At 41.8% G+C, this 24,644-nt stretch overlaps 1 protein-coding gene across 30 annotated transcripts in view; it reads right to left on the reverse strand.

The window, feature by feature from the left end:
• Window positions 1-9,036: 9,036 nt before the first annotated feature.
• dlg1b (discs large MAGUK scaffold protein 1b) overlaps window positions 9,037-24,644 on the reverse strand; it is a 234,999-nt gene continuing 219,391 nt past the window's right edge. For 16 of the 30 annotated variants that reach the window (XM_052477160.1, XM_052477168.1, XM_052477159.1 and 13 more), the window contains 8 exons: window positions 24,110-24,206; window positions 21,276-21,317; window positions 15,876-15,926; window positions 15,572-15,673; window positions 14,980-15,152; window positions 13,385-13,494; window positions 11,962-12,053; window positions 9,037-10,306 (listed from right to left, as the gene is read on the reverse strand). In XM_052477160.1, coding sequence (XP_052333120.1) covers window positions 10,200-10,306; window positions 11,962-12,053; window positions 13,385-13,494; window positions 14,980-15,152; window positions 15,572-15,673; window positions 15,876-15,926; window positions 21,276-21,317; window positions 24,110-24,206 — 774 coding nt within the window. In that variant the 3' untranslated portion in view covers window positions 9,037-10,199. Of the gene's footprint in view, window positions 10,307-11,961; window positions 12,054-13,384; window positions 13,495-14,979; window positions 15,153-15,571; window positions 15,674-15,875; window positions 15,927-21,275; window positions 21,318-23,572; window positions 23,607-24,109; window positions 24,207-24,644 lie in introns of all 30 variants that reach the window. The other 14 variants (XM_035800366.2, XM_052477181.1, XM_052477180.1 and 11 more) reach the window with 5 other exon arrangements.

Raw genomic sequence — 24,644 nt, forward strand, 5'->3', positions numbered from 1 at the left:
TGTTGAGGATCAGCGGGGTGGAGATGTTGTTACCTACCCTCACCACCTGGGGGCGGCTCTTCAGGAAGTCCAGTACCCAGTTGCACAGGGCGGGGTCGAGACCCAGGGTCTCGAGCTTGATGACGAGTTTGGAGGGTACTATGGTGTTAAATGCTGAGCTGTAGTCGATGAACAGCATTCTCACATAGGTATTCATCTTGTCCAGATGGGTTAGGACAGTGTGCAGTGTGGTTGCGATTGCATCATCTGTGGACCTGCAGTAAAAGCAAATTGGAGTGGGTCTAGGGTGTCAGGTAGGGTGGAGGTGATATGGTCCTTGACTAGTCTACAAACAGATATACAGAGCTGCTTCTTTCTATTCTGAACAGGGTTGAGATGAATTCCATTTCAATTCAGTCAAATTCAAGAAGCTAACTGAATTACAAAGACAATTTTCCAAATTTCTTTTGAGGAAAATTGGATTTGGAATTTCAGTTTACTTCCTGGACTTGACTGAATTTAAATGGAATTTACCTCTACCCTGATTCCATTTTACTCTATTTTGACAAAGTAAAAATCCGTTGTTCTGCCCCTGAGCAAGGCAGTTAACCCACTGTTCCCCGGGCGCCGAAGACGTGGATGTCGATTAAGTTGGGTTGGGTTAAATGCGGAAGACACATTTCAGTTGAATGCATTCAGTTGTACAACTGACTAGGTATTCCCCTTTCACTTTTCCTTTATTTTGGCTATGTTAAATCATTCTCTGTAAACTGCCATTACTTTCTTTCTTTTTACCTTTTTTACCTTACTCTTTTTACATTGTCTTTCCTTCTTTACTCCCTGTGACCTCTTTTACCCCAAGCCGTTTTCTCTCCCAGGTGGTGGTTGTTGGTGTTACATAATCATCTTTGTAAAATTAGTTGTGTAAAATCTATAAAAGGCTTGTGTAATCCCAGCCAATGACTTGGAAGAGAGGACCCTTGCCCAGTGCTATACTCACTTCACTGACATCCTCTGTGCTAACGTGATGTGAGTAGGTGCCCGTTGCCCGAGCGTGATTTTGTAGTGGAACGTGTGACAGCAACGCCTCTCCAACAGTTGCCGCTCCAGCTGACTCATGGCACATGCATATCATTATCGTGCACCATCGGGTGTAAGCGTGGAGAGTGCTGTGCCATCCATTCATGATGAGCACTTCTCGTTGTTATAGTCTGAGTATGAGTGGCATAGCCTAAAATAGACCCTTTGGAGTGGATGGAGAAAGAGTTGGCTCTAAATGTAGTAGTTCATCATCAGGCAAATAACTGGCCAATTTACCTTCAATCAGTTAGACACAAATTTAAAAGGCTATAATGGACTTTGACTACGAGGAAATACTTAATCAAGCATTATGAGTGTTCTCATGAACGCCATTATACACTGAGTATACCAAACATTAGGAACACCACATTGAGTTGCAACCCCCCACCCCCCTTTTGCCCTCAGAACAGTCTCAATTCGTCAGGGCATGGACTCTACAAGGTGTTGAACGTGTTCCATAGGGATGCTGGCCCATGGTGACTCCAATGTCCCACAGTTGTGTCAAGTTGTCTGGATATCCTTTGGATGGTGGACCACTTGATACACATGGGAAGCTTGAGTGTGAAAAACCCAGCAGCATTGCAGCTCTTGACAAACTATCATACCCCGTTCAAAGGCAATTACATTTTTTGTCTTGCACATTAACCTTCTGAATGTCACACACACAAAACAAATCAAAAACTTTGCCACATGCGCCGAATAAAACAAGTAGACCTTACCGTGAAATGCTTACTTTACAAGCCCTTAACCAACAGTGCAGTTCAATAAGAGTTAAGAATATATTTACCAAATAAACTCAAGTAAAAAATTAAATTAAATAAAAGTAACACAATAACAAGGCTATATACAGGGGTACCGGTACCGAGTCAGTGTGAGGGTGAAAGAGGTTAGTTGAGGTAATTTGTGCAGTTCAACAGTGCAGTTCAATAAGAGTTAGGAATATATTTACCAAATAAACTAAAGTAAAAAATTTAATTAAATAAAAGTAACACAATAACAAGGCTATATACAGGGGTACCGGTACCGAGTCAGTGTGAGGGGGTAGAGGTTAGTTGAGGTAATTTGTGCAGTTCAACAGTGCAGTTCAATAAGAGTTAGGAATATATTTACCAAATAAACTAAAGTAAAAAATTTAATTAAATAAAAGTAACACAATAACAAGGCTATATACAGGGGTACCGGTACCGAGTCAGTGTGAGGGGGTAGAGGTTAGTTGAGGTAATTATGTGAAGTGACTATACAATTTAACCTGTCTCCTCTTCATCTATACTGATTGAAGTGGATTCAACAAGTGACATCAATAAGAGATCATAGCTTTCACATGTATTCACCTGGGAAGTCTGTCATGTTCTTAATGTTTTGTATGTGTGTTTAAGTGTAAAACTTAAACACACATGGTGTTATGTAGTCTTTATGTCAGGCATTATGAATCCTTATGTATACCTCTTTGAAATAAAGTGTTATCAAATGTTCTAACGCACATATCCGGAATGGTTTGTCCGTGATTGGTATATAAAACCTGAAACCTCTCGTTTGATGTGTCACTAGTCTCTGGTGGTGCAGGACTTCCTCTCTAACACCGGGGTGGTGTGATGGGATTAGGGACTCCCTGGCATTCCTTTCTCCACCCGCCCTGCCTTGTGAGTCCCACCCAGATGGGGTGTGCTGGAGTAAGAGAGGAGGTGGGAGGTTTGGGTGGTGAGTAGGAACTTCCAGGAGGGGGCTGAGGTGCGAGAGTGGCTTCACCTTGAGTGCGGCTCTCTACAATGTTTAAGCTGTGAGGATGCTTGATAGGGGGTGATGGTAGGGTGTTTTCATCCCACAGGACCAATTATGGGCCAAAACACAGTTATTAGCCGACCATCATCTGCAGTCCAGGAGCCCACAAGACCATCAGGAGGCAGTTAGACAGTCCTCATAGAACACAGTTTGGGACGTCTTACGAACAGTAAATTAGTGGCAAATATCATGTAGTGTGAAAGGAGCTTAAAAAGTAGAGCAAAAATCTGTAGAGTATTTAATTAGCTCTGTTTCAAACCACGAAGCTGACTCATTTTTACCACACCTCTGCATTACTACCACGTGTTTTTCAAGCAAGCAGGCTTTATATCTATCTACAGCTTGAGTGGGTTCCATTACACACTGATCTGTTGGAACTGTGACGCATGTTGATGATGTAATAGTCTGACATCACACCTCTGTTCCTGACTAAGGAGCCACCTTTGCGTTTATCTGCTCGTTAAAACGTGACTTACCATCCACTGCTATATGAACTATTGGCACCATGCAGAAACATGGCAGATGGCTGGTAACAGGAGGTATTGAGTCATAAGTGTAAATCTCTATTTTGTATTTTAGTGTATTACTGCTTTACAGAGACAAGTGAGTCAGCAAACTAGAGGAAACCCTCTGCGTTTCTCAATCTAAATACGTAAATGTAATTTGCATTGACTTTTTAACTCCCTCTATTCCTCTTGAAGGGGTTTAGTATTTTACAACTTAATGTTAGATGGGTCCTCATCCTCAAAGTAGTCTATATGCAAGGTTAAACTGTAATCCGTGGTTCAGCCACTGGCTAAAGTCAGCAGAATATTATTTTGGCTTCCCCTTTAACATATATTTTGTACCATTTTCACTGTGCTGAGCCAAACCAAGCCAAACTGTGCTGAGCTGGCCTGGTTACACATCCATGATAGTTGCTGAAACTATGCTGAAAAGGACAATGTGAAAGGAAAATATCTGAGCCACCCCAGTACTGTTTGGCATGATAGTGTGTAAAGGGTACAAGTGAATAATCCTGGTACCACCAATCAAATGTGATGATTTCGGAATTGTTTTATACAAATGCTTTTCTCATTCAAGTGCTTTATAAAAACCAGGCCTGAACAAATAAAAACACTAAGCTACTTTCCTTTGCTGGTACACTGCAGCCAAAGAGAGCTCACCCATTTCTTTCCCAATTCACTTTGGTGACAACATGAGCAGCGCCATTGAGGGCTATCACAATGTCTTCTTCTTCTCTATATATATAAATAATGCTTCTTCTTTGGTATAATGGCATTCGCACAATTTTAATGTGCATGCCGCCACCTACTGTTGCCGGATGGAAAAAATATCCCAAAATCGGAAACGGTCTGGGCGGGGGAAGAATATTCACACAAACTACAATTATTTTATTAAAATTAAAATCAACCTACTTTCTTCTAAAATGTTAAAATCTAATCAGATCCCTACACAGGCTACAGTGACTCAGCTGTGAGGTCTTGAAGTCCCAAACACATTTGGGCCACTGCCACAATGTTGGTACTTGTGCTGTACAGTTTATAACTGTAGCAATAAATGCCAAAAAACCCACCTTCTTCACAATAAAAGTATCTGGTTCACTTCGACTGTTGAAAAACATTCAGATCAGGTTAGGGGGGGGACATTCAACACAAAAGCTTCTTCAATGGTACTTTCTCCTTTAACCCGTTCCACTGCCTCTGCATAAGATATCTGATGGATAGCCCTGATCTATGCCTCCTTGACCCTTATAGGGCACTCCGGGAACTCAGGATTGTGGTCCCCACTACAGTTGCATCATCGATCTTCTTTATTCCGGTCTTCATACCTTAACCGTCTGTAAACATTTTCTACATAACCATATCATTTGCAGTTCTCACATTGTAATGGCTTGGTCATGAACACACTCACCACATTTTGTACATATCCTAGCACCACATAGAACTCACTCCTTCAGTCAACCTCATTGGTTGGATTGAAGATTTTCTCAAGGCGCCCTCTTCCCCTGAAGCTTTGACAGCATACACCTTTATCACCCTCTGGTGGTTCAACCTGGACTCAGGGGTTGACGTAACATAGTAAAGGTAAACGTGTGTCCCTCCATTTAGTATGATACACTGCTCAAAAAAATAAAGGGAACACTTAAACAACACAATGTAACTCCAAGTCAATCACACTTCTGTGAAATCAAACTGTCCACTCAGGAAGCAACACTGATTGACAATAAATGTCACATGCTGTTGTGCAAATGGAATAGACAACAGGTGGAAATTATAGGCATTTAGCAAGACACCCCCAATAAAGGAGTGGTTCTGCAGGTGGGGACCACAGACCACTTCTCAGTTCCTATGCTTCCTGGCTGATGTTTTGGTCACTTTTGAATGCTAGCGGTGCTTTCACTCTAGTGGTAGCATGAAACGGAGACTACAACCCACACAAGTGGCTCAGGTAGTGCAGCTCATCCAGGATGGCACATCAATGCGAGATGTGGCAAGAAGGTTTGCTGTGTCTGTCAGCGTAGTGTCCAGAGCATGGAGGCGCTACCAGGAGACAGGCCAGTACATCAGGAGACGTGGAGGAGGCCATAGGAGGGCAACAACCCAGCAGCAGGACCACTACCTCCGCCTTTGTGCAAGGAAGAGCACTGCCAGAGCCTTGCAAAATGACCTCCAGCAGGCCACAAATTTTATTTTTAATTTTTTTTTAACCTTTATTTAACCAGGCAAGTCAGTTAAGAACATATTCTTATTTTCAATGACGGCCTGGGAACAGTGGGTTAACTGCCTGTGCATGTGTCTGATCAAGCGGTCAGAAAAAGACTCCATGAGGGTGGTATGAGGGCCCGACGTCCACAGGTGGGGGTTGTGCTTACAGCCCAACACGTGCAGAACGTTTGGCATTTGCCAGAAAACACCAAGATTGGCAAATTTGCCACTGGCACCCTGTGCTCTTCACAGATGAAAGCAGGTTCACACTGAGCACACGTGACAGAACGTGACAGCCGTGGAGAACGTTCTGCTGCCTGCAACATCCTCCAGCATGACCGGTTTGGCGGTGGGTCAGTCATGGTGTGGGGTGGCATTTCTTTGGTGGGCCGCACAGCCCTCCCATGTGCTCGCCAGAGGTAGCCTGACTGCCATTAGGTACCGAGATGAGATCCTCAGACCCCTTGTGAGACCAAATGCTGGTGCGGTTGGCCCTGGGTTCCTCCTAATGCAAGACAATGCTAGACCTCATGTGGCTGGAGTGTGTCAGAAGTTCCTGCAAGAGGAAGGCATTGATGCTATGGACTGGCCCGCCCGTTGCCCAGACCTGAATCCAATTGAGCACATCTGGGACATTATGTCTCGCTCCATCCACCAACGCCACATTGCACCACAGACTGTCCAGGAGTTGGCGGATGCTTTCGTCCAGGTCTGGGAGGAGATCCCTCAGGAGACCATCCGCCACCTCATCGGGAGGTCATACAGGCACGTGGAGGCCACACACACTACTGAGCCTCATTTTGACTTGTTTTAAGGACATTACATCAAAGTTGGATCAGCCTGTAGTGTGGTTTTCCACTTTAATTTTGAGGTTGACTCCGAATCCAGACCTCCATGGGTTGATACATTTGATTTCCATTGATAATTTTTGTGTGATTTTGTTGTCAGCACAATCAACTATGTAAAGAAAAAAGTATTTAATGAGAATATTTCATTCATTCAGATCTAAGATGTGTTATTTTAGTGTTCCCTTTATTTTTTTGAACAGTGTATATTTACCAAATATATCAATAAATACATATATTTGTGACATATACTGAAAAACAATATAAAACGCAACATGCAACAATTTCAACAATTTTACATTTCATATAACGGAAATCAGTTATTAATTTAGGCACTAATCTATGAATTTCACATGAGTGAGCAGGGGCGCAGCCATGGTTGGGCCTGGGAGGCCATTGATCCACTAACGGGATTCAGGCCCAGATAATCAGAATGAGTTTTCCCCACAAAAGGGCTTTATTACAGACAGAAATACTCCCCAGTTTCATCAGCTGTCTGGGTAGCTGGTCTTAGAGGATCCTCAGGAGAAGAGGCTGATTGTGGAGGTCCTGGGCTGGAGTGGTCTGCGATTCTCTAAAATGGCGTTGGTGGCGGCTTATGGTAGAAAAATTAACCTTCAATTATCTGGCAACAGCTCGTGGACATTCCTGCAATCAGCATGCCAAATGCACACTCCCTTAAAACTTGAGAGATCTGTGACATTCTGTTGTGTGACCAAACTGCACATTTTAGAGTGTCCTTTTATTGTGCACCTGATCATGCTGTTTAATCAGCTTCTTGATATGCCACACCTGTCAGGTGGATGGATTATCTTTGCAAAGGAGAAATGCTCACTAACAGGGATGTGAACAAAATTGGAGGGAAATAAGCTTTTGTGCATATGGAACATTTCTGGGATCTTTTATTTCAGCTCATGAAACATGGGACCAAAGCTTTACATGTTGCGTTTATATTTTTGTTCAGTAAACCTTTTCCATACATTCCGTAATCAATTTTAAATATTTCACCTATCACCCCAAAAAATGTAAAACATATATATATTTTATGCCCCCCCCCCTGTATGGGCGATTATTGAGTGCTTTTCTCAATAGTGTAGTGGAGTGTTGTGAGCATAACAGTATGTGGAAAAGAAAAAACCCTTACAAATTATATTCTCAAGACTGAATAGAGCAAGCTTTTTAGTCCAAGAGAAGGCTTGAGCAGGGTCCAGGAAACCAGCTCCTATTAGAGGCATCCAACCATATTGCTGTTACCAGTTTGGGGTGTCTTTGGACTCTTGCTGCCTCTGTCTGACTTCCCCAATAGGTCAAGTGTGCTTGTTTGTTGTAATGACCTATATCTTCAAATGTTTAAAAAAGTAAAGATATCTCAACAATCATTAACAGCCATCTTCAGACCCAGACTCAGACCCATCTATTTCCACAATAGACACACAGAAAAAAACAATTGGAGGGGTGGTCAATTGAAATAGGGTTTACAATCTGGCACTACACACACACAACAGAAAGAAAATACTTGCACCACACCACAGCAAGTTGTATGAGAAATGTTATATATTTTTATTCAATTATGAGCTGTTCTCCTCTCTGATTAATGGAATGAATGAGAATCGGTAGGTTATTTACATGTTTCCAGACAGTCCCCCCAAAAGTGGGAGGTGGTGAGGTGATGGAAGAAGCAGTTTTGTAGTGTAGAAAAAGCCGTTATCTTGAAGGCGAGGATGGGGGAGGGACACAAGCCTTGTGTAGAGCCCTCCGTTGAACGAAGTCTATAAAAAAAAGTCCAATGGGTCAAGTCTGGGCTTTCAGTTTCCATATCTACTATAGAACCGGCATCATTGCATTCTGGAAAAAGAAAACACTCAAGAATAGCCAGTACATTCCTCACGTGAAGCTGTGTTGTTTTAAAGTCAGGGCCTTTAAACATTTGGCAGGTGTAATAAATAAATATGTTATTTAATATTTTTGCTATATTACTTCTAGTCATCTGTTTTATGGGTTACATCGTTTTTTTTTCAAAATCTTGTAGGCTTTCACATGATGTAAAGACAACTAGTCGGTTACTATAATAGGACACAGGAGGATACTAGCTGCCATAGTGGCCCTTTCTGAGACTGCTCGCTAATCTAAAACATGCGTTTTACCTGGGCAGGGGAAGAGGTCTCTATAGTCCTGGTACAGTACAGACTAACTGCTCCGGAGTGAGGTTTCCCCCAAGTGCAGAACGAGGATCGGCTTCCCCTCCATCAATCCTAACAACCATTGGGGAGAAAATGCTAAACTGACCCAAGATCAGCGTCTTCGGGGCAACTTCACCTTACACCTCAAACTTGAAACAGGGATAATGTTTCACAATAGTGACACCCTGTTCATAATTTCACAGTTTAATCAATAATTGAGGTATTAGTTGTGGGGGAAAAGAGCATACCCATAGGTTCTTTAGAACCATAATAAGGGAGCACTGTATTAGAATAATCGTTTTTCTGATGTAGACTAATCATTTCTTTAAAAAAACATTTTTACAGGAGGTGGTGGTAAAAGAAAACAAAAATATATATATTTATATTTAAATATCTTTTATACTTTTTTATTTATATATGATTAAAAATGCAATCAAAATAATTCCCATAGTATTAGTGTTTAAGTAAAGTTCAATATAGACGTTTATTATAACAAAATAGGCAGTTTACGGAGGAGGGTTAAATATATGTTAAAATCTCATTGTACAATAAAGTTGTTACATTTTTGCATCTGCATTTTGCGGACAAACCTAACGACACCTAAAAATGGCAGTCCCTTACTTTTGCATCTGTAAAAGCACTCTCAAAAACAATTCAAAGGATCAAAGATGGTCATTTAAACAGCAAGACAGCTTAAAAACTCTCCATAATTCTTACACTGATCTGATGTCAAACTCAAGTTCTAGAGGGTTTTTAGTAGGAGCGATATATCACATTTTGCTCATGAAAATGTCAATATTATTCCAAGAATCAAACACACATGTAGGATGCAAACGAGAATTACAACCGTACAAACAGTAATGGTGTTTGCGTCACACAGTTCTTTTTAAGAGCGGAGGTCAGCGTTAAAACCCTTTGAATGGACACACTACACCCTCCAGGACTTGAGTTGAAGAACCCTGTTCAATCAAGTGCCACACAAGAAACATCTGTGTGCCGCTCAAAGACACAAAATTCAATGGTAAGGAGCGGGGGGGAAAGTGAATACAACTGTGTTAAAAAAAAAGACTACTATGATAAATATGTTGAAGGATGACGGTTTGGGGGGGTAAAAGAAAGTGGAAAAAAGGTACTAAAAAGACATGCTGTTAAAGCTATCACGTGCAACATTTTGCTTTGTGTTTCCCCTACTTATAACCTAATGCCTGAACTTCCTTTGTCTTCGGACGAAAAAAAAACTAGACTTAAATAGGAGGTACTATTAAGCCGTGAGCCACTAAAAAGTTCTTTCACTTTCCTTTTTTCTTAGAAAGTCACCTCCTTAAACCATGAAGGAACTGTACCGTTTGAGAACAACATCATCTGCCCCTCTGTGCTTTGCTCTGCTGGTCTGGCTATTCGTTGTCAACATCACTGGCCGTCACTGTCACTTCTCGGTCGGTGGGACCGAAGACTTAGGTCATGAAAGAAGCCTGGCAGAGGAGGGGGATTGAGGAAAAGGGGGGTGATAAGGTTCGGATCGTTTTGCAGGTGGTAGGGTAGTGTTTCCAGTTTCAGCAGAACAGGGCATAAATCATAAATAAAAAGGAGAGGAGGACGACAGGGGAGTAGAAAGTGTTGTGACCTCTTCATAATTTCTCCTTGGATAGCACCCATATGAACAGGCCAGACTGTTCCTCTATGGTCTGCTTGACTTGCTCGTAGATCTCCTCCAAGGTGTCTCCTTGAACAATGGCTGAAACAGACACAAAAAAGGCTTAGTGGCTGGTTAAGCGTATCTTCTCATCCAATAGCCTTTACATGCATCTACTTGCAATGCTGTGTCTACTCTGTTGCTTCCATTGTAATTTATTTGCTGTGAAGCCCCTTAAGATTGCCCTGTGTTAAAAAAGGGTGATATACACATAGAAATAAAGTAAACAATTAAATGTAACCTGTTGGGGATAGGGCTGTTTACTGCCCCCTCTGGAGTAATTGCGTGCCCATAGTAAACATAATTTTTTTTTGTCAAAAGTTGCTAATATATGCAAATAAAAAATATTATTGAATAGAAAACACTAAAGCTTCTAAAACCGTTTAAATTATGTCTGTATGTAAAGCAGTACTCTCAGGGCAGTCATTCTCCCAAACTCTCTCTTGTCATCAGAAAAGTTGGCCCAACTTTGACGTCATCGCCCCCCACCCTTCCCAAGCACCTACAGGTCTGGGAACAGTCTCTTTGTCTTCAGTGCGATGTCTGCTTACAATGGGGCTTCTCATTGTGAGAATCGCGCGCTCACGAGACTTTTGGTGGGCCGAAACCTTTCGGTCACGCGAAAAAACAGGTTACTCTCATGCGCGCTCCGGTCCTGTCTTTTTTCCAAGATCGATTAAACGGTGCCTGTGTTTCTGTTCGTCCTCACAATTGCTGTACACCTTTATAACATGTTAAAGCTTGATTATGAACTTAGTTTGACAAGTTTAGTCGACATATAATATGTAATTTCAACGTTTTGGTGCGCATCCACTTGACTTTTGGCTGCATTTCAACCGAAATGTGTCGTGTTTGAGAACCGAAAGACACAGACTGCAAAACTAAACGCTGTTTTTGGTAAGTATAATTCCTTCCAGGTCTTCTGATGGAAGAACAGCAAAGGTAAGGGAATATTTATGTGGTAAATTTGGGTTTCTGTGGACTCCAAGATAGAGGAGCCATAATGCTACTTTTTGAGCGCCGACTCATAGTATAGCCTAGTGAACGAAACCTGTAACGTTAAAAATAAATGTAACACAGCGATTGCATTCAGAAGAAGTATATCTTCCTATATATATGTAGAACATGCATATTTAGTCAAAGTTTATGATGTATATTCCTTGTTAGCTGACGTTATCAGCCGGAGCTATCGTAATTTCTCAGGACATTTGAGTAGCATTTTTTGAACGATGCATCATTGTAAACAGAGATTTATGGATATATATAGCATATTATTGAAAAAAACATAAATGTACTGTGTAACATGTTATATTACTGTCATCTGATGAAGATTTCAAAAGGTTAGTGAAATTATTTTTCTTTTAATCCTGCGTTTGTTGATTGCATATTTTTTTCAACTTGGCTATGCAAATTAGCTGTGTCTTCGGTGGTGGTTTGACATAAATATGTGCTATGTTTTCGCCGTAAAACATTTTAGAAATCTGACTTGCTGGGTAGATAAACAAGGTGTTTATCTTTCATTTGAGCCATTGGACTTGTTAATGTGTGGAGGTTAAATACTTTTAGGAATATTTTTGCGTTCCATGCGCCACCTTCCAGCTGAACGTGGGGGGGGTTCCCAAATTGGAACCCTAATCCCCTTCTACTAACCGTCCCATGTCATGCCAAGGACACAAAGAAAGGGGTTAGTTTGTCACCTGTAAAATGCTCAGTGAACTCCTGCTCCAGCTTGGTGGCTCTGTCAAAGGTCTTCCTGCTCTGCTCCTCATTCAGCCTCTTATTCATCTCCCTGATAGATAGGGAGAGAACAGCACAGTGAAAACCCTGTACACAACAGTGTGTCTAGATCCAGGTAGTAATTCCGGCAAGAACAACTAGCAGTCCAAAACAAATGTAGAAAGACACACAGATACCAGACCTAAACTTCTTTCTTATTTTAACCTGTTAGAACTCTAGGGGCAGTATTTCATTTTTGGATAAAAAGACGTGCCCGTTTTTAGCGCGATATTTTGTCACGAAAAGATGCTCGACTATGCTTGGAATTGATAGTTTTGGAAAGAAGACACTCTGACGTTTCCAGAACTGTAAAGATTTTCACTGTGAGTGCCATAGAACAATATCTACAGGCAAAACCAAGATGTTTGAGTGACCAGGAAATCAACAGGATTTTTGAAGGCACGTTTTCAATGATCTCCTTATATGGCTGTGAATGGCACAGGAATCAACGGACACTTCCTATCGTTTCCCCCAGGTGTCTGCAGCATTGTGACGTATTTGTAGGCATATCATTGGAAGATTGGCCATAAGAGCCTACAATTACCAAGTGTCCCGCATGGTGTCTGCGTGGAAATAGTGCGCAAAAGTCAGGTCCCAGTATTTTTCCATCCGAATCAGAGAAGAATGCACGTGTCTAGGACTGGCATTTCAATGAAGAGATATATGACCAAACACCTTGAGGATTGATTCAAACAACGTTTTCCATGTTTCAGTCGATATTATGGAGTTAATTCGGAAAAAGTTCGACGTTTAGGTGACTGAATTTTCGGTTAGTTTGGTAGCCAAATGCATAGTAACAAACGGAACGTTGTGTCCTACACAAGCATCTTTCAGGAAAAACTGGACATCTGCTATGTAACTGAGAGTCTCCTCATTGAAACATCTGAAGTTCTTCAAAGGTAAATTATTTTATTTGATCCCTTTGCTGGTTTTTGTGAATGGTGCTAAATGCTAACGCTAAATGCTACGCTAGCTATCACCACTCTTACACAAATTATTGATTTTCTCTGGTTCTAAAGCATATTTTGAAAATCTGAGACGACAGGATTGTTAAGAAAAGGATAAGCTTGAGGACAGGCATATTTATTTCATTTATTTTGCAATTTTCAGAAATCGCTAATGTTGTTATGGTAATGAGCTTGAGGCTGTAGTCACAATCCCGGATCCGGGATGCCTAACAGGTTAAAAATGTTATTTGCAGATTGCATGACACAGGCTTTTGTGCTAGTTAAGCTCCAAACCGACAGAGCTAGTAGCAGCAACCATCAAGTCTGCAAAACTAAGCTGACAGTTGTACCAGGTGGATAAGCATCTAAATCTGACAGAGAATCAGCTACCACTCACATGATGTTCTCCATAGACTTGGGTTTGATGAAAACAGCGATGGGATGGAGCTGGGCCAGCTGCAGCCTCTTGATGGCGTTGCCCGACACATCCAGGATGCAGTGTTTGCCCTTAGGGAGGGGAACAGAGAAATCTGGTGGGTGCAGTGTTGTCACGATACAGAAACACAAACCAGACTGAACTCTATGATATGCTTTATGTAAAATATTGTTTGCTGTGCCGGAGTCAGGAGTAGTTGCCTAAGCTTCCGACTCTGGACCGCATATGCACCCTGGTGATGGGGGTTCGAGCCCCGTCTTGGCCACCTTCTGTCTATGTCCCTACTATCGGTCTCCCTCTACATTTCCCGCTGTACTGTCACAATTTTTTATTTTTATTATGTGCTGTAGCTTGGAAAATAAAAGACATGACTTTGGGTGACAACATAAGGCATAACTCCTATTAACTGGAACATGATTTCACAGAGCCCTGAATGAGCACCTTTGCTTGGTGAAGGAACCTAAAGTTAAACAATGGCGACCCCGTTTAGCTACCTAGGCTACTAGCCGTCAAAAGTTTTAGAACACTTACTCATTCAAGGGTTTTACTTTATTTGTACTATTTTCTATAGTGAAGAATAATAGTAAAGACATAAAAACTATGAAATAACACACATGGAATCATGTAGTAACCAAAAATCCAAATAACAAATCCAAATATATTTTAGATTCTTGAAATAGCCATCTTTTGCCTTGACGACAGCTTTGCACACTCTTGGTATTCTCTCAACCAGCTTCACCTTGAATGCTTTTCCAACAGTCTTGAAGGAGTTCCCACATATGCTGAGCACTTGGTTGTTGCGTTTCCATCACTCTGCAGTCTGACTCATCCCAAAACATCTCAATTTGGTTGAGGTTGGGGGATTGTGGGGGCCAGGTCATCTGATGCAGCACTCCATCACTCTCCTTCTTGGTAAAATAGCCCTTACACAGCCTGGAGGTGTACTGGGTCCTTGTCCTGTTGAAAAAACAATCTCCTAACCTCAACCAAATTGAGATGTTTTGGGATGAGTCAGACTGCAGAGTGATGGAAACGCAGCCAACAAGTGCTCATCATATGTGGGAACTCCAAGACTGTTAGAAAAGCATTCCAGGTGAAGCTGGTTGAGAGAATGCCAACAGTGTGCAGAGCTGTCATCAAGGGAAAGGGTGGCTATTTGAAGAATCTGTTTAACTTTTGTGTTTACTACACGATTCCATATGTGTCATTTCATAGTTTTGATGTCTTCATTATTATTATATGTAGAAAATAGTAAAAATAAAGAAAAACCCTTGAATGAGTAGGTTTTCTAAAACGTTTACCGCTAGTGTGTCTTCCTAAAAATCTAAGGGCATATTATTTATCTACTGGAAATTACTGGGCATCTTACAGACTGTTGCTTTTAAGGCTGAACACAAGCCTGTTTACATCCAGGGTGGGAAAAGAACAGCCTTGGTTGAAAGTACATCAATATAACCAGAAACTGCTGTTTTTTTAACCAGTTTTTCCTGCTGTGGTGAGACTGCAGACAGTGAAGAAGTTCCGTTAAGGATGGCCTTCTATTTCGGTTCACATACCTTCTCTGACACCTCACGTACCGACTGTACGCTGGTCCCGTACAGGTGGTTGTTGTACTGGCCCGCCTCGATAAACTTGTGGTCCTGGATGTCCTTCTCCATCTGCTCCCTGGACACCACAAAGTGGTAGTCCCTGGTGTCAAACTCATAGTCCCGCTTAGGTCTGGTTGTGTCTGGGGGGGAAAGGACCAGTGTTCGATGTATGGCGGAAACTCCCTCTTTCCCATCTTTACATTAATCCAATGTTTTTAAATGTGTGGGGAAGAGTGCAAAAGTCCCAAATTGCACTCTATATTGCACTGCTTTTGAACAGAGTATAAAAGAGTGCCATTTGGGATGCATATTTTGTGAGAATTAGTGAGAAGAGATCAACTCAGACTGTGTTGACTGCTTTATTCAGACTGCGTGACCAAATGGTTGGCCTGCAAGTAGAAACATTTCCTATTTTCACCATGAACAATGCATAAAGAGAAAATTACCATTGTAATGAATGGTGCATATTTTCTCAGCCAACAACTTGTGTTTGAGGAACTAAATAACCTGTAAAAGCACTGTCTTTTACCAGGGCAAACACGTAAGACAAGTAACTCACGGGGTACACAGGACCCAAATTTGTCGGGGAACTCCGATATCAGGTCGTCATTTACCCGATCCTTCATGGGACCGAGAATAATCACTGGACGGGTGTAGTTCACTGATGGGAGAACAAAAAGCCAACCGCTAAGATTGTGTTTGAAAAATCCAAACACAGTCCAGCAATTTGGAAAAACATCACACTTCTAACTGAAATTGTGTTTTTACACACCAACGCCTCCTGAAGCTTTACACATTGAAATCAAATGTAATTTAAATGTTAACAAGGCACCAAAGGAATTTGATGGAGAAAAGAAGCTCACCTTCCTGTTGACTGACTGGCTCGTACGACAGCACGTACTCCTCTTGACCACCTGAGAACAACGAGTGACCACAGAAGAACCATGCTTTCCATCACACAAGAATACAGAAAATAATTCCACTTTGATACTTTTCTGTATATATCTATGTTGTTTGTTTTATGCTATGCAAGTGACGTAGCAAGTAGCCAACTTTGGCCTTCTCACTGAAACAGGAATGGAAGAGCTATTCCCATTCAAACTCATTTTATGTCGAACATGTATCCCAACTTCATTAACTACTTGGGCCCTACAGCCCACGTTGGTTTGCCAATCTCAGAACTCAGAGAGCTTGCAAGCACAGCTTTTGAGGCATCAAAATTGAGCCTCAGTTTTCAATATTGAACAGGAGCACTCACTTCAGTTAGAGGGTGCGTTATCAGGGATAGGAAAGTTGAGAGATGATGCACAACAACGGTATCTACAATGAAATCACAATACCAACAACTATAAACAATATCGCAAGTGAAATGACTACCACTACAATCAACCTGATCGCTACGTTCCTACACCCAACCCACACAAAGTAACAGGTAACAAAGGGTTCAATGACGATCAAACTGAAGACAAAGGTTCCCTAAAAGTTCTGCTAAGTACAGACACGCAAACATTTTGAGAAAGAGGAAAAAGATCCATCGCCATCACTAGGCTTGGATTTTCCGGAGAACAGCTCCACCAAAATGAACACCACTAGCGAGGATGTAAACTATCACTCAAAACCCTATCCAGGGCCCACTCGATCAAGAAACAAGCCCACAGGCTTTGACTTTAGACTCAGATACCAGTGTTGCGACGCACAAGGAAACATCGCAAAAGGCAATTCCACACAAACTCCGATAAGACAATCTGTTTTCACCATGAACACAAATAACGGATCACACCGTTGCGAACAATCACTCCACTTTGTGGGGAATATGACCACAAAACACATCTCTGAAAGTCGCTACCTGGAAACAGTCCTGGAGTACTGCTTAACCCATGATGCGTTAATTTATTCGGGCTCGACAATATCGCTCATCTCTCAAACATTATTTCATGATCTCAAAAGGGCTGTGAACCCAAAAATGGAATGATGCGACACTAAACTCGCCTCTCACAATGAGACTCATGCTGAAACTAGACTTCCAAATGTATCGCTTGTTCACCATCTGTATGTTACCAGCCTCGAAACTGAACCCCTGCTACTCGGAGCAGACTTGATGGATAATTTGGTTGCACTGATGGATTGGAAAAACAACCACTTGTGATCACAAGTAACCGTGCCGTCTCCACTGACCACATTGCCTTCTAACTCTGGCTGCAACACAGTAATCCACAAAGAGTATCTGAAGACAGGACCCCTTGGGAAAAATACATTTCGATACCTCTTGGTACAGAGTCTGACTCAAGCAGATATTATGATATCATGTCAAATTCAATCAGCAAACCTGATATACTATTCTTTTCATTTCGAGCCAGTAGTCTCCGTTTAATGAGCAACTTCCCTCCTTGGAGTCATGCGATACTGAAGCTAAGATTAACTTCTCTTGTCCTTCAAACACTTCCTCAAGCACTGTGGTCGTCTAAGGAAACAAAGCATCAACGTTCAGAATGGACTCTGCTTCCGATGATACATTTTGCGCTTTGAGGGGGATTGAAATCCCTTACAATGAACGGTGTCAGGTCCGCCAATGACCCAGTGATTCCAGCTGGTGAAACACTGTTGGGTTGGAACCATTTCGGACAATCGGAGCCTTACAAGCATGATGCGAAAAGTCCCAAAACCCTTCCAAGGTGGCCTGGTTCAGAGAGAGACACAGCGAACCAAGGCATTTCCAAGTACAAATCTGAATTATTTCTTACTCCAAGCGGGCAGCGGTTTGTGTGCAAAGTATAAGTGAGAGTAGTTTCTAAATGTACCAATGTTAAGTGTCTCTGTCCCCCTCTCTCCATGTCTTTTGTAAAAAGCAGCCATATTGTTTTAAATCCGCTAGGGACCTGTTTTTAATGTATTAAGTGTGTATATTTATCCTGTGTTACCATTTAGTTAGCTTGTAAATAAATAACTAAACCAATTTGAGTAGTAATGAATGATAAATAGGCTCTGGTTTTTGCAGATGCAAGGTTACAACTGTTCAGAATGACAGAAGGTTATGATTAATAAGTTGACTGTTTATGGATGTAATAGGTAAAGACCTTTAGAGTTTAATTTGGGAGTTGGTAACTTTAAAGAACCGCTCTCGTGGTGCCCCAGTTCCTAATGAGTTGATTGTTACATGATTAATTTAAATCGGGTAACATTTAAACATATGTTAAATAAATAATAATAATATAATATATAATAAATAACAACCTTCAGATGAAAGTTAAGTCACGACACCGCCAAGCCACACTGCTTCTTGACACACAGCACACACTCTAGAGGCCTCTGAGTCTCTACTTTTATCCAATGTAAAAAACACAATTTCAAGTTTTGCGTAGGCCTGCAGCTACAGCCAAATAATAGCCACACCACATCAAAGGTTTATAAACTTTACAAGGGTAATATAAAAAGTAATTCAAGCTGCTGTTTATATGGAAACTATGAAAAGGCTATTACAGTTGAAGTGGGAAGTTTACATACACCTTAGCCAAATACATTTAAACTCCGTTTTTCACAATTCCTGACATTTAATCCAAGAAAATATTTCCTGTTTTATGTCAGTTAGGATCACCACTTTATTTAAAGAATGTGAAATATCAGATAAATAGTAGAGATAATGATTTATTTCAGCTTCTATATCTTTCACCACATTCCCAGTGGGTCAGACGTTTTCATACAGTCAATTAGTATTTGGTAGCATTGCCTTTAAAATGTTTAACTTGAGTCAAACGTTTCAGGTAGACTTCCACAAGCGTCCCACAACAAGTTGGGTGAATTTTGGCCCATTCCTCCTGACAGAGCTGGTGTAACTGAGTCAGGATGTAGGCCTCCTTGATTACACACTTTTTCAGTTCTGCCTACAAATTGTCTATGGGATTGAGGTCAGGGGCTTTGTGATGGCCACTCCAATACCTTGACTTCGTTGTCCTTAAGCCATTTTGACAACTTTGGAAGTATGCTTGGGGTCATTGTCCATTTGGAAGACCCATTTACGACCCAGCTTTAACTTCCTGACTGATGTCTTGAGATGTTGCTTCAATATATCCACATCATTTTCCATCCTCATGACGCCATCTATTCGGTGAAGTGCACCACTCCCTCCTGCAGCAAAGCACCCCCACAACATGATGCTAATACCCACGTGCTTCACGGTTGGGATGGAGTTCTTCGGTTTGCAAGCCTCCCCCCTTTTCCTCCAAACATAACGATGGTCATTATGGCCAAAAAGTTCAATTTTTATTTCATCAGACAAGAGGATATTTCTCCAAAAAGTACAATCTGTGTCCCCATATGCAGCTGCAAACCGTAGCCTGGCTTTTTTTATGCGGTTTTGGAGCAGTGGCTTCTTCCTTGCTGAGCGGCCATTCAGATTATGTCGATATAGGACTCGTTTTACTGTGGATATAGATACTTTTGCACCTATTTCCTCCAGCATCTTCACAAGGTCCTTTGCTGTTGTTCTGGGATTAATTTGCACTTTTCCCACCAAAGTACGTTCATCTCTAGGAGACAGAACGCGTCTCCTTCCTGCGCGGTATGACGGCTGCGTGGTCCCATGGTGTTTATACCCGCGTACTATTGTTTGTACAGATGAACATAGTACCTTCAGGCATTTGGAAATTGCTCCCAAGGATGAACCCGACTTGTGGAGTCCTACAATTTTTTTCCTGAGGTCTTGGCTGATTTATTTTGATTTTCCCATGATGTCAAGCAAAGAGGCACTGAGTTTGGAGGTAGGCCTTGAAATACATCCACAGGTACACCTCCAATTGACTCAAATGATGTCAATTAGCCTATCAGAAGCTTCTAAAGCCATGACATACTTTTCCGGAATTTTCCAAGCTGTTTAAAGGCATGGTCAACATAGTGTATGTAAACTTCTGACCCACTGGAATTGTGATACAGTGAATGATAAGTGAAATAATCTGTCTGTAAACAATTGTTGGAAGATAGAAGGTAGATGGTAGATGTCCTAAACGATTTACCAAAACTATAGTTTCTTAACAAGAAATTTGTGGAGTGGTTGATAAACAAGTTTAATGACTCCAACCTAAGTGTATGTAAACTTCCGACTTCATCTATATATTGCAGCGAACACTAGGATTAGCCTACAGTTGGAAATTAATTTAGCCAACGAAATTCTCAACAGAATGAAACAACACTTTTTGCATATTTAAAGAACTGGTTTAGATTAGCATAAATAGGCCTACATAATCGTAATAATATACAATAATATAATGATAAAACAAAGGATAAATATGGAGGGTAAATAATTAAGATAGAAAATTGCATCAAACCTGAATAGCGAACTGTCCACTAGAATATTAAAACGCATCCCCATGGAGGCCATTCCTCTCCTTGGCTTCTTTTCACTATACTCTTTCTCCACTAACTTTCGTTTTACTTCAGGCCAAGGATCCTCTCTCTTCTCAGCAACAGGTGCAAGAGGTGAGCGGCTGGAACCAGCTTCAGCTGGACCTGGCCAGCCTAAGCAATACGTTTTAAGTTGCAATTGGTTGACACATAACAAGCTTGCAAAGTATTTCATCACCTCACCAATTAAATCAACAGAGGACCGGTCCCAGGTCCAATCTTGGAATTTTGGGTCTTGTGGACCCGTGAAGACCTCTAATACACACATGCACACACAGCGACACGAGAGTAAATGCAGCACCTGAGTACTTATTCCAATTCAAGCCACATAAGCCCTCATTGTCATAAGCTTAATCAGAGAGGGTTAACTGAGTTAGCAACTGAACAAGCAAAGCACAAGAGCATTAATAGTCCATTTTAGATATACAGTAGTACACTGGCATGTTGGTGAGGGACATGCTACAATTTCCTGGTCAGTTGTTTGAGGCTAACATTGGAGCCTTCTCCATGGGTGCATTCCAAATGGCACCCTATTCTCTATATAGTGCACTACTACTACTACCAGATCACTATGCAGTGCCATTTGAAACGTACCTCAAAGTAAAAAACAAAGCATTAAAGGTGTTAGGATCCTTTGTTATGTGGAAAAAAATCATCAGAACCAGCAATTCAATCACACAGCGTGGCCATCAGTAAAGCATTAGCTAGCTGGTCACTGGGCAAAGGTCGCCTCACACACAAACATATTTAACGTACTGATTTGGTAGCTCACATTAGCACTGCCAGTGCAGTATTATACTGTGTTGTGGCGCAAGGCAGAGAAGCAGGCATTCATTAATTGGGCAGTGGAAAACTACTTGTAGACTTACGGTAACTACTTTCACTATCACTGGCATTGGAAGTGATGTGTTCTGGAATTAGAACAAAGCAGGAACGTATGGGTAAGTAGGCCAGAGTTGCAACATTTCGGAAACTTTTAAAAAATCTGGACAAAGTCACAGCTAAGTAGCCACAATGGAGGCAATGATACAGTGATTGAAATGAGTGGCTTTTTGGTACAAATTCCTTATGGGTCACAACAGATGCTAGTGTAAAATGAGCTAGGTCGTGTCATTGTGATCAATTGACAACACTTTGCATGGTTTACAGAAGAAATTAAATCACTTTTTAAGGTTACACACAATGGAAAATAAGATACTTAACTGTTAACCTGTACATACAAACACAAATATTTCACTATTCTGGGGCACGCGTACACACGCCTGTCCACATGTACACACAGAGCATGCTCATTCTCAGATTTTTATATTTTTTCAGACAATTGAGCCCTTGTATGGCTTCACAAATAGTATTTTGCAAGTCAACTAATCCAAGCCAGCTCTGCCCAGTTCAAGAGCATCCACACTGAGTGTTTCATGTATGGGCATATTTCTGTTGCTGGGCAATATGGACTTTCAGCTCCCGCCAAAGATGTTCTATTGGGTTCAGGTCTGGAGATTGGCTAGGCCACTCCAGGACCTTGAGATGCTTCTTACGGAACCACTCCTTAGTTGCCCTGCCTGTGTGTTTCAAGTCGTTGTCATGCTGGAAGACCCAGCCACGACCCATCTTCAATGCTCTTACTGAGGGAAGGAGGTTGTTGGCCAAGATCTCGCGATACATGGCCCCATCCATCGTCCCCTCAATGCGGTGCAGTCGTCCTGTCCCCAAAGAATAATGTTTCCACCTCCATGCTTCACGGTTGGGATGGTGTTCTTGGGGTTGTACTCATCCTTCTTCCTCCAAACACGGCGAGTGGAGTTTAGACCAAAAAGCTCTATTTTTGTCTCATCAGACCACAAGACCTTCTCCCATTCCTCCTCTGGATCATTGGCAAACTTCAGACGGGCCTGAACATGCGCTGGCTTGAGCAGGGGGATCTTGCGTGCGCTGCATGATTTTAATCCATGCCGGCTAAGTGAGTTACTAATGGTTTCCTTTGAGATTGTGGTCCCAGCTCTCTTGAGGTCATTGACCAGGTCCTGCCTTGTAGTTCTGGGCTGATCCCTCACCTTCCTCATGATCATTGATGCCCCACGAGGTGAGATCTTGCATGGAGCCCCAGACAGAGGGTGATTGACCGTCATTTTGAACTTCGTCCATTTTCTAATAATTGCGCCAACAGTTGTTGCCTTCTCACCAAGCTGCTTGCGTATTGTCCTGTAGCCCATCCCAGCCATGTGCAGGTCTACAATTCTATCCCTGATGTCCTTACACAGCTCTCTGGTCTTGGCCATTGTGGAGGAGGTTGGAGTCTGTTTGATTGAGTGTGTGGACAGGTGTCTTTTATAGAGGTAATGAGTTCAAACAGGTGCAGTTAATACATGAGTGGAGAACAGGAGGGCTTCTTAAAGAAGAACGAACTGTCTGTGAGAGCCGGAATTCTTACTGGTTGGTAGGTGATCAAATACTTATGTCATGCAATAAAATGCGAATTATTTACTTAAAAATCATACAATGTGATTTTCTGAATTTTTGTCTTAGATTCAGTCTCTCACAGTTGTGTACCTATGATAAAAAATACAGACCTCTACATGCTTTGTACATAAGAAAACCTGCAAAATCAGCAGTGTTTCAAATACTTGTTCTCCCCACTGTAGATGTTGTATGAGAAAAATAGGCTCTGGATGGAAATGTGATCTGGATGGACTTACCTGGTTTAATGTAAAGTTCTGGCTTATTTCCAAAACGATGAAATTACAACATCCTAAAAAGTTAAAGTTTTAGCTCATCTTTAACTTACCCCGGATGTTTTCATTTAAGTTTTGTAAATAAAATAAGCAAAAAAAAGCGTAAACTATCCCTTTAAAGTACAAACAAAGACACGAGACAGCTGTAAGCTTTCGGTCAGCTCAGTTATGGGATGGAAGAGAGACTAGGGTTGAGATGAGCATGAAGCACTGCTGAGAAACCACTGGAGGAACAGTGTGGAGAATGAAACCGAGAAAGGGAGAGAGGAGACACTGAAAGTTTGAATTATATTATATATGCTCAGGGGGCATATTTCACTTGATATCACTGATATAAGGTCAGGAGAAGTTAGAAAATTATAAAGATTGTGAAGAGATGGAGTGCTGTGTATGGGTGGCGGTGGGTAGCTGGATAGGGGACTGGGGGGGGGACTTACTCTGGCTTTTTGATAGCATGTCGTCAGGGTTGTCCTGTGGAGCAGTCAGCAGAGAGCAAGCCAAACAAGGAAAGAACAACCACAAGGACAAAATGTTACTGGAGTCACAGAGAGAAAGAGACGAGTGGGTGAGGACTACCACCGGACACTGCTGTGGCAATGCAACAGGGTGGCCATCTTGCCTCAACAGGAGAGAAAACAGGCTGATACACAGACTTCATGTTGTTTGTGATAGGCTACATTGCAGCTCTGTCCAATATTATATAGGGAAATTGACTATAAACCGGCTCTTACGAGAAGGATGCTGGACTGGTTCGTATCCAAAGTTGGACTGGTCCATTTTTTACCCAGTGTTACATGGGTGAATTTTATGTTTCTCTTGTGGGCTGGGGTCATGGTTTGGCCCCTGTTGCCAACACTGCACCACTGTGTCCGGTGTGCCTTCACTGGCCTCTTCTCTCCTCCCGTGCCTGATCTCTACCATTGACAACCCAGAATGCCCGGGTGTAAACGGTCTCTTGATCTCGCTGTACTTACGGTCAACATCGCTTGTTTCCTGCTCGCTTGCATCCTTGTTGTAGAAAGGGAACTTTCGGGAAAATAGGTTCTTTTTACGATTGTCATTGAGTGACTGCTGAGGAAGAAAGCGAAAGGAAGGGGGGGGTGGGCAGAAGGTATGGAGAATGTCTAATGTCGGTATGGAGAAAATATAGAAGCCCCTCACCACCTGGTGCTTTGACTCTGTGGCTTGCCTTGTAGCAAGGTTAACATGAGAGCTAATGGCTGATGTCTTACTCTACTCTAAAAATGGTGCTTTAGCGTGGTTGGCATGAGAGCTACATTGACAATGTAGCTAGCCCTGAAGCAAGGTTTGCATGAGAGTTAAATGCTGGTTTGTACTCTGACAATGTGGCTAGCCCTGTAGCAGGGTAAGCATGAAGTTAAAGTAAAAAAAAAAAATCTAGATACTGAATACTCAAGCCACATTTCAGAGCTGTATTTATTAAGCTAATCAACCACTTCACGGCCCAATATATCAGGCAAAAGGCTAAACAGTATATACACTGAGTAT

This window comes from Oncorhynchus keta, chromosome 23 (assembly GCF_023373465.1).
Source record: "Oncorhynchus keta strain PuntledgeMale-10-30-2019 chromosome 23, Oket_V2, whole genome shotgun sequence".
NCBI lineage: Eukaryota > Metazoa > Chordata > Actinopteri > Salmoniformes > Salmonidae > Oncorhynchus > Oncorhynchus keta.